Below are 11,011 nucleotides of genomic sequence, written 5' to 3' on the forward strand. Positions count from 1 at the left end.
TAGAAAAACAATTTCAAGTACAACATATGACATCATATCATATAATTAGATTAAGGGTTAATGACAAAAATAGTCATTTTGGGTCCCAAGCCTTACAAAATAGGCAACCTTGTTGTTAAAAAAAGAATGTCACTTTCAAACACTAGAATGCCTAAAAAGTTATTAGATGGTCTGGATTTAAAACACTAACTACGAGGTCATTTAGCTGAATAATCCGCTTTAGAAATGTGTAATTATTACACTTTTATATTAACTAAATGACAATTTTACTCTTAATAAATAATAATGAGGGAGTAATGAAGTTTTCTATCTCAAATTAAGGGTAGAATTGAGAAGTAGACATTTACTTTTGAAAGTGTACACTTATTTCAGGACAAACTAAAATAGAAATATGGACCCCTATTTTAAGACAGAGGGACTACTAGTTACATTGGTAGTCTTTTATAATTTATAGGCAGCCAATATTTAAAAGAGGGAGGATAGAGATTTACTTAAAGCTTGAGTCTTTCGTCTACGATCAGGGGTAAGATAGACAGTAGACGGCACAATTGTTGCCGGACCACAAGTGTAGCCTGGTCCTGGGGCGAGCAAAGTGAAGTTCTTTGGCAGTTTGACAGTTTTATTGGAAGTGCCCGAAAGGCCGACACTCACTTGAAAAGCCGAAACAGCAGCAGAGGGATCCTGGCCCCACGAAGACACCACACCGCCTTTACAACAATTGGAGATCTGTTGGTTGTAAGGAACTCCAGGAAGCAAATCAACCACCACAGGGTTTCTCTTGCAACAATGTGGTTGGTTTCCTCCTTTGAACTTAGAACAATCTCCTTGTTCAGTGGTTTGGGCTCCCACCATCGACCAAATCACTTCTTTCTTAGCCCAATTCCATCCCAGGGTCCAACCAGGACTCATGATATGCCTATACATTTGGAAATTGTTCACTGTCATAGTCGCCTGCAAGAAATTAATTTGTTACACTGCTGTCAAATCATTTTCCAAGTTAAAATTTGGTGCAGATGCAAAAAAAAAAGTACAAGAAGCTCACCACATAACCATCTGCCGTCCAAAATATCACATCCCATTTGATTGTTATATTCCCAAAAGGATCCAGAGGATCAAATGCCACTGAAATAACAATATTAAGCTTTTATACAAACTGTATATCATATAATATTCCAACAAGCAAATTAATTTAATTTACCATACTTGAGTTCGAAGAGAACATGAATAGAAGAATAGCCCATAAGCTGAACTTGAAAACAGGAATAGTAGCAGCCTCAAAAACCATTTCTCTTGACTTCTAAAAACTTCTTTTTTGAGAATTCTATAACTGAATAATCTCCTTTGCTGCATTAAAAAGGGCAAGAAAAAGGTGCAGAGTATGAAGGCATGGAGATAGCTTACCTAATGGTGGTTGTGTGCCTTTTCTGATTCTCCCTTCCCTGTTTAACTGGTTAGTTTACTGAGATATAAAGCAAGAGGTGTGATGGTAAAGTTACACTGGCAGAGAGTTTAGAGTGATGGCAAGTCATTATCTCCCATTCATTTATATTGATCTAACTTTTCACCCATAACCACTGCCTACTGAGAAAGACTAAACTCCTTACCAATAATTTTGGTGATCATCCACCTTGAAAAAATCTTAATATATGGTTCGATATGGCCTTGAGCCTTTTTGGGCTACTCTTTAACATCAATGTTTGGCTTTTGCCATTGTGCATATGCCTATAATCTAATGTATCTAGTTGATAAGCAAAAACAGGGAGGGGCAAGAGACAGATATGTGCCATATATACAGATTATATAGATTTTGAGTGTTGCTATATGTTGTTTGAAGCATTACATTTTAGTTACATATATAAATCTACTTCAACTGTTGCTTCTTGGTAAAAACAACTATCCATGTGAAAATGGAGAAAAATCTGAATCCTCAATCTACATAGGTCTAACTTTAGAGTAACTGATAAACAATTGCTACTAATATTTGAATAATGACCAGTCGTCTGATATCTGAAACAGGAAGGACCGAGTTTGGAAGAGATGGGTAAGAAACAGGCAGAGGCATTATGCATTCGTCACCATTGAAGTAGACTTTACGCGGGAAGGCCCAACCATGGTTTAATGTGAATATTTTCTCATCTTTTCGGAGAATCATCTCTGAATACACACTTCCATTTGAACCAGCCTGCAGTAGGAGGTCATTCTCGAGCTTCTCTACACCATAAAACATACCTGTATCATCTGGATTTGAAACCCAGGAACACATAGACTAATGAGTTTGCTTCTTGTTTAGATGGTAAATTACATGTGAATAAGCAAATTTCTTGGGACCAGTTTACTAGCAACCAAATGGTTTAGGGTTTGTATTCTAAAACCAGTATTTGATCAACTTACTTATGGATTCATAGACGAGGAGAGGCTTATAGATAAAGCTGTTAACTGTGGCCACATTATTGAGATTTGGATGTTGAGCAACAAGTGTCCACTTAGTGTAGTTCAGATTGTAGTTGAAATTAGTGATGGTGATCCTCACACGCCAAAACGCCTTATAGTTTCTTTTCACATGCCAGTGAACCCGAATGGGGCACATGTGTTGAGTGCATTGCTTCATAGTAGCAGTACCTTCTGATTGTGGGCTTCTTCTTACCGCACGTGATATAACCAAGTCACTCCTGTGTCACAAAAAATATTTTACGGTTTTGGTTCAAGATTTTCAACCATCCTATATGTATGCTCTTGAAATTTGAGTACAGAAAGCTTACTTAACACAAGTTTCACTGTTCATGCAGCCACAAGCACATGAAGGACATGGTGTTATCTCACTGTTGTAAAAAGACGACATCGATACACAACAGGTTGGGGTTCTCGAGGCCAGCAATTGCGAGTAACTGCACGCCAGTTGCCATGTCACTGCACATGAGTTCAAGAATCAGAACACCCTTTTTGTAAGTATATCTATGCTATATTATAAAACATTTGATAAAAACTCTTAAAAACCATTTTTATATATGTAAAGTACTGTTTATTAATGCGTATTACTTAAAACTCAAGATTGCAAGTAGATTGTGCGTAAGTACAACTTATTAAAGCTCCATATCTGAATTCATGTAACTAACTACAGATAAACATGATCAAATACATGATAAACATCTTATTTTAAATATAAAAAATGTAAAATATATTTAGAAAAATCATTGAGTTCTAACAGAATACTTAACTATTATCTTTATAAAATTTATATTATTATACCAAAAATAAATTATTTCATCATTAAACTTAAATTAAATTACAATAAAAAAATAAATTAAATTACAATAAAAAATAAATTAAAGAAATTACATAAAAAATGAGAACTTTTAAATAATTGATTTGATACTAACATTGATATTTTTTTTCTATACTATATTATAAATAATTTGACAAAAACTCTTAAAAACCAGTTTTTGTGCGTAAAGTACTGTTTATTAATGCATATTACTTAAAACTCGAGATTGCAAGTAGATTGTGCGTAAGTACAACTTATTAAAGCTCCATATCTGAATTCGTGTAACTAATTGCAGATAAACATAATCAAATACAAGATAAACATCTCATTTTAAATATAAAAAAATCTAAATTATAATTAGGATAATCATTAAATTCTAACAGAATACTTAATTATTATCTTTATAAAATGTTATATTATTAAACAAAAAATAAATTATTTTGTTATTAAACTTAAATTAAATTATAATAAAAAAAATGAAAACTTTTAAATAGATTTGATATTAGCATTGATATATTTTTTTTCAAATTTTTTTTGATATATTCAAATTTATATTTTATTTAAAAATAAAATCATTATTGCTTTATTAAAAACACATAAAATCGTATTATAACATCGACATAGACAAATAATAAAACAGAACATTAAAATCGAGATGTGTCTCGCTGCATTGCGCGAGTACTCTTCTAGTATATGATAAGGCAAATACTCATGCACTTTCCTCACCTTTGGTGAGGCTTGAACCCTTGACCTTTAGGGAGGCTAGGCTCTACCAATAACCCAGATACGGCTGGGCCAATGGCCCTTTGATCAGAAAGAAAAAAAACCCATACATAAAGCTCCTTGTTGCAACAGTGAAACTTACTTAAAGCTCGGGTCTTTCTACGGCCATCAGATGAGAAAGAAACAGAAGATGGCACGATGGATACAGAGCTGCAGGTGTAGCCTTGGTTGGGACCCAGCAGGGAGAAATTCTTGGGCAGACTGACCGTTCTATAGGTCTTGCCTGAGTTCCCAACACTCAACTGAAATGCTGCGAGCGAATTAGCAGGATCTTGGCCCAGTGAAGTTACAATACCACCCTTGCAGCAGTTTGGGAACTGCTGGTTGTAAGGTGCTCCCACATGCATGTCAATGATTCTAGGATTCTTCTCACAAGAATGAGGAATATTGCTCTGAAATTCCTTGCATTCTCCCTGATCATCTGCTTGAGCTCCCACCATTGACCATATTATTTCCTTTTTTGCCCATGTCCATCCTAAGGTCCAACCAGGACTTGTGATCTGTCGATACATCTGATAGTTGTTCATCTTCACCACAGCCTGCAAATCACTTATCTAATGTAATTAACCATCACAATTTACTCTAAAATCTCAACTTTTTACAATTTCACTTACAACATAGCCGTCTGGAGTCCATGAAACAACATCCCAAGTAATGGTTATGTTTGATGTTGGATCAAAGAGATCATATGCCACCACAACTACAACAGATAGAACAAAGTTAATTTCTTTAAAAAAGGCAAGTTGTTGTAACATTTCACATCAAAAGAATCATGTTCTAACCTGCACAATAATATAACATATAAATGATAACATCTGGTCTTAATGGGAATGTAAATCTGCTCAAAACCATGATTTTCTTACAAAACATATGAGCATGAATAACGAGTTCGCATATATATGTTGATGGTTGAGCTCATGTTTTGAGTTTTTTATTCTCATCGTCCATGAAATAGACATTCTTGTTGAACTAGCATTCTCAGGTGCATTCCGTACCGACACATAAATGCTCCCAAATCAGATAAAAGACAAATTTAAGAATAATTCCTAAAGAGTGATAAGATACCAGATCCCATCAATATAATACAGAAGTTGAAGTACAAATTGGTCCCAAATATGTATGAGGTGGATGTTAATATAATCAAATTGGGGTTGACCTTGATGAAAAACTTAATTAAATTAGTTTTGACTTAGTCTTTAAGAATCATCACTGGAATGTGGAGAAGCTCGTATCCGACAAGTTTTAGACAGCCAGCCATGGCATCAGCGATGAGGTAATCCTTTTGATTTTATCTTACGAATGTAGCTTTTTGCCAATTGGAGATCTTTCTTCCATTTGCGTTTTCATAATCCATGTCTTAATCTTGTAGTTAAAACAATTCTTGTATCAAACATCAAGCATCTAATGGTAATGTATTATAAAGAGATTGTACGACAAGTAACCATAAGGCATATATGAAAGTATAAAATATATTTGTATGACAAGTCGGTACCAAATGGTCCCCTTTATTTATGTAAAACCCATTTTTTTAAATATATAAATAATATTATATAATCCTTTAAATATATATTTTTATTAAATTCATTTGAAGTGTTAAAATATTTACGTAATTAATTAAATGAAATAATTATAGAAATCTTAAATAAATAAACAATGAAAAGAAGGACAAAATGGAAAATAAAATAAAATTGTTTTCTTCTATTATTGGACCAAAAATGTAATATATCACATCAGGAGGGGTTTGGTTGTAAATGTCAGAAAGTTCAGGGGGGAATGTCATCCTTTTCAAGGATGAGGGACCTGTTTTGCCAACAGTACATGTCTGTTTGAAGAAAACGACCCCTCAGCCAAAAACTCGCGATTTGGTCTGATTTCGTCAACTAACAAATCAAAACTTATAAATATAGAGCACCGACTTATGATCATTTTGGTTCAAGTAGCTAGAAAAATCGTTGAGTTTTGTGCGAGAAATCTAAGTTTGAAGTTCGGAATTAAAAATGTCAGTTTTTCACCGATTTTGGGTGAGATTCTTAACCAAATCTTTTGATTTTTATGTCTATGACTTCGTTTTTAAGTACTCTATCAAACCCCAGTAGTCTCATGTCTCATATTTGTGTTTTCGTGGTTCGATTTTTATGTTTTGAAATTGTTGAATTTTATTTTTAAAAACAAACTTTAAATGAGTAAATAAAACTCATTTCTTGATAAAAATTTGTGTTTTTTATGTCGAAGTGTTGGTAAAAATATTACCAAGAGTTTGGTGCAAAAAGAATGAAGAAAAAAGATCAAGAAACGAGTCATTTTCAAGCTCAAAAAGCTTGAAAACGTGCAACAATGGTTGCTATTTTTCTTGATGTTTTCGCCTAGGTCACAGATCGAGTCGTCCCGACCCAAGACCCGCATCTGTTTCTATTAAAAATAGATTGGGAGGGGAGTACTGAGGATAAGATTCGAACCCACAACCTCAAGCAAAGGGTTTCAACACCTTAACCAGTAGGCTACATACATGATATATTACTTTGTATGCGCCCATATTTTTAATATGCAGTATACATTTGAGTTTCAGAAATTAACATTTGACACCTGCAGTTTCAGAAATATAATTTTCCTTATATAAATTTTATGAAACTTTCATCAAGTTTTATTTGGATTTTGTAAAATGCAAACTTTGACCCAATTTCAATTATTTATCTCATTTAGTTACCAATATGACCCTATAAATGAGAAATCGGTATTTTAACAATATTTTATGTATTTGCTTCCAAAATTTACCAAAATAGATACATATCTTGAGGATTGGTCTATGAGCTTCATTTTTATATTATTATTTTTAATTACCAAAACTGCCATATATTTGGAAATCGTTATTTTAGCAATACTTTACGTATTTGCTTTATAAAATTACCAAAATGACTCAATGTCTTGGGAATTGGTATCTAAGTGTTATTTTAAATATAATCCCTATGAAATTACCAAAAGGACCCTACAACTTGGAAATCGGTATTTTAGCGATACTTTACGTATTCGTCCTATGAATTACCGAAATGACCCTATATCTTGGGGTTTGTCGGCACCAAAAGAAACCCTTCTTATTGGATGATCATGAGACTTGCCAAAAATTGAACTGGTTCACCAATTATTGATGGTTCTAGAACCGTTAAGCCCATGTTACATGCAATAGTACCTAAAATTACTACCGAAAATATATACAAAAGATTGAAAATTAGGAGTCATTTCTTGTTGCAAATATTCACTTGTGGCATACCATATCTAGACCGATTGACGTAGTTTTTTTCTTTTCAACATAGCCGCATCCCTTTTAGGAAGACGGTTGAGTCACCTATTTTTTGTTCGGTTGTCAAGTCTCTAAACTTATGAAGTCTCATTTCTATAGTGGACCAATTCGTAAATATACCACCAATCCATTTTTTTTATTAACATAATGACACCAAGCCCTTATTGCATTTGCAGCCCATGCTACTGAATCGACTTCTTTATCTCTAGTGCCAACATGATTCTAGATGGCCTGCGGCGTGGCATGGCAGCGAGGTTTAGCCTCATGCCTTATGAGTTACGGCAAGGCTATGGCGTGGCTTAAGGCGAAAAATCTCTCTCTCTCTCTCTCTCTCTATGTGTGTGTATGTATTTATGTCAATGTCTTGAACAATAATGATTAAGTTATTAACAATTTAAATTTATATAAGAAGATAAACAAAAGAAGAACCATGAATTGATAATTTGATATCAAATATATACAGAGTTTGCAAAAATGATATCAAATATACAAAGCAAGTCAGTGCTTACACTCTCTGTTTGATACTAAACAAGAAAATCAAAGTAATGAAATCAAAGAACAACAAATTAAAGTAATAAGACAATATTTTTCGTATGCTGAGAAGTAATTTAAGATTTTTTCTTTTTTCCCGTTTTGTAGATTAAATATTTGGCCCGTTAAACGATAAAGTTATATTACATTTACTCCGATTCAAGTTTTAAAAATTGTAAATTTCTCCGATGCCTTATAACGCCATAACGCGCCATGGCCCGCCAAGAGTGTTAACGTGGCGCCAAGGCTACGCCTCGGCGCCTTTTTTAGAACATTGAGTGCCAAAATTTCAAAAGAAAACACTGAAACCACTTCAAATCGTTGTGGTTCGTCATATGTTCTCATTGCATTTATGTTATTGGTTACCATTCTTGTGAATAACCCTTTGTTTTAGACATCAAACATGTTTAAGATCCATTTGTTTAGTCAACAAAACTGTCATACGAATTCAATATAGATGCACACATGTATGTAATCTTGACTGAACTAGCCATTACAAAAACACGAATGTCACCAAATGAAAACCTGTAGGAACCAAAATGCAGAAGCTGCCATGGCTGAAATCATGATTGATTCGGTGGTGGCGGAGTTTGGCAGTGATGGGTATTCCTCAGGCGGAGGAAGCCGACATTCTTCCCCATTGAAGTAAACTTTCCGAGGGAAAGCCCATCCCTGCTTAAACGTAAACGTGTTCTTGTCCTTCTGCATAAGCACCTCCGACTGCACGTTTCCGGTTGGTCCAGCTTCCATTAACAAATCATTATAGAACTTCATTCCATAAAACATAGCAGTGTCATCTGCACATCACCAACCAAAATACTTCAGGGTTTTATAAAATTCACATAATGATAACCTGTAGCATGCTTGCTTATTTCTTCTAATTTTTGTTTTGCAAGTCGGGGATTTTCATGGAAACACTAGATAAGCAAGCTGTGTATACATCCAACCCCTAAATCCTACCTCTGTCTGGGATTTACTTAGTTGGTCTGATTTGATTTATTTTGGAAAGAGAGAGAGAAGGTGGCAAGATACCTTGCCCTCAGAGGTGGAACGCTTCCTACTAGGAGGTCAAGGGTTCAAACGTTACCAAATGTGAGGAGTGTGCATGAGTATTTGCCGTATATAAAAATATTATATACTTCAAAACGAAATGATACCCTGCACCTCCTTTTTGTGTCTCTCAGAGAAATTTTTTCTTATGTGCGTTTGGTACACGGACAAGATGAGACAGGACCGAACAAAAAATGTTATCCTGCATTCGGCGTCATTAGACTGATACAGGATGGAAAGAGTAGGACAAAAATGCAGTTTCTTTGTCCAACCAAAATAGGTGGATCAAAAATCACGGAGATGGATAAGATTGGAATATTACTAAATCACCCATGTCAAATTAAAACCATAACACCTTCCATAATTCCTTCATCGCATACCTCCCTCTCGCCCATCCAGTCCAATGCAACCTGCATACTAATCGCACACAAGACATTTTAAAGGATAGTTTTACTCACTTATAGATTGATAGGGGACTAGAGGCTTGTAATCGAAGCTAAAAACTTGGGTCACATTGTTGAGATTTGGGTGTTGGGCCACAAGAGTCCATTGTGTATAGTTGAGCCTGTAATTGAAGTTGGTGACAGCCATCTTTACACGCCAATAGTCTTTATAGTTTTGCTTCACGTGCCAGTGCACACGTATGGGGCACATGTGATGAGTGCATTGTAGCAGTGGCTCGTTATCTTTTCTTGGAGTATTTATCCCCACCATGCTCAGCTTCTTTGAATCGCTCCTGCATTTTCGAAACCACAATTTACAGTTTGTTATCAATCATCACATTTAACTGTTCTAGAACTTTTTGTAGCTATAGTTTTAGTAACAATGTTTATAGTTTGTGCATATTTCATAACGAACACTTACTTGATACATCTGTCTTTATTTTGGCAACCACATGAACAAGATGGGCATGGGGTGATGGTTTGATTGTAGAAGGAAGAAAAGGATACACAACAACGTGGATGCTTGGATACCAAAAACTGAGAGTATGTGCATGTCACGTTCCATGTCACTGCAACCAGATAATCAATGTTCACCATGAAAAAGAAACAGGGTGAGAACATATTTCGAAAATAAAAAGATAGGCTACTAAAAGTTTCAAGGCTCACGCGGTCCCCACGCCTTCCATGTGCCTATCTCTTACTCGCTCTGTCCCAAAATAAATGTCCATAATGAAATAGGAACATAGTTTTGGAAAGGGGGTCCTTTGGTTAAAGGACCTTCTGACATTCTTTTAAATCATGACTTACTGAAAGGTTTGAGGATGTCACTATTTAACTGAAATAATGCCACTTTCAAACACAAGAATGCCTAAAAAGTTGTCAGATGGTCTGGATTTAAAACACCAACAACAAGGTCATTTAGCTGAATAACCCGTTTTAGAAATGTGTAATTCTTACATTTTTTTATCAACTGAATGACAATTTTATCCTTGATAATGAGGGAGTAATGAAGTTCTCTATCTCAAATTAAGGGTAGAATCGGGAAATAGACGCTTACTTTTGAAAGTGGACATTATCTCAGGACAAACTAAAATAGAAATATGGACCCCTATTTTTAGGACAAAGGGACTACTAGTTACGTTGGTAGTCTTTTATAATTTCTAGGCAGCCAATATTTAAAAGAGGGTGATAGAGATTTACTTAAAGCTTGAGTCTTTCGTCTACGATCAGGGGTAAGATAGACAGTAGACGGCACAATTGTTGCCGGACCACAAGTGTAGCCTGGTCCTGGGGCGAGCAAAGTGAAGTTCTTTGGCAGTTTGACAGTTTTATTGGAAGTGCCCGAAAGGCCGACACTCACTTGAAAAGCCGAAACAGCAGCAGAGGGATCCTGGCCCCACGAAGACACCACACCGCCTTTACAACAATTGGAGATCTGTTGGTTGTAAGGAACTCCAGGAAGCAAATCAACCACCACAGGGTTTCTCTTGCAACAATGTGGTTGGTTTCCTCCTTTGAACTTAGAACAATCTCCTTGTTCAGTGGTTTGGGCTCCCACCATCGACCAAATCACTTCTTTCTTAGCCCAATTCCATCCCAGGGTCCAACCAGGACTCATGATATGCCTATACATTTGGAAATTGTTCA

At 35.3% G+C, this 11,011-nt stretch overlaps 3 protein-coding genes across 3 annotated transcripts; all 3 read right to left on the reverse strand.

Moving 5' to 3' along the window:
• Positions 1-465: 465 nt before the first annotated feature.
• On the reverse strand, positions 466-945 carry LOC112510881 (COBRA-like protein 4). Its single transcript, XM_025116231.1, has one exon. The coding sequence runs from the start codon at positions 943-945 to the stop codon at positions 466-468; it is 480 nt and encodes a 159-aa protein (XP_024971999.1).
• Positions 946-1,948: 1,003 nt separating this feature from the next.
• LOC112510882 (COBRA-like protein 4) lies at positions 1,949-4,758 on the reverse strand. Its single transcript, XM_025116232.1, has 5 exons — positions 4,660-4,758; positions 4,128-4,584; positions 2,760-2,907; positions 2,392-2,669; positions 1,949-2,238 (listed from the first exon to the last, which is right to left on the reverse strand). The coding sequence occupies exons 2-5, from the start codon at positions 4,570-4,572 to the stop codon at positions 1,949-1,951; spliced, it is 1,161 nt and encodes a 386-aa protein (XP_024972000.1). The 5' UTR covers positions 4,573-4,584; positions 4,660-4,758.
• A 3,518-nt stretch (positions 4,759-8,276) lies between these two features.
• LOC112511381 (COBRA-like protein 4) lies at positions 8,277-11,005 on the reverse strand. Its single transcript, XM_025116979.1, has 4 exons — positions 10,565-11,005; positions 9,786-9,933; positions 9,380-9,657; positions 8,277-8,668 (listed from the first exon to the last, which is right to left on the reverse strand). The coding sequence occupies exons 1-4, from the start codon at positions 10,995-10,997 to the stop codon at positions 8,382-8,384; spliced, it is 1,146 nt and encodes a 381-aa protein (XP_024972747.1). The 5' UTR covers positions 10,998-11,005; the 3' UTR covers positions 8,277-8,381.
• Between the last annotated feature and the right edge of the window lie 6 nt (positions 11,006-11,011).

The sequence above is a fragment of the Cynara cardunculus genome (assembly GCF_001531365.2).
Source record: "Cynara cardunculus var. scolymus isolate 2C chromosome LG 4, CcrdV1, whole genome shotgun sequence".
Taxonomy (NCBI): Eukaryota; Viridiplantae; Streptophyta; class Magnoliopsida; order Asterales; family Asteraceae; genus Cynara; species Cynara cardunculus.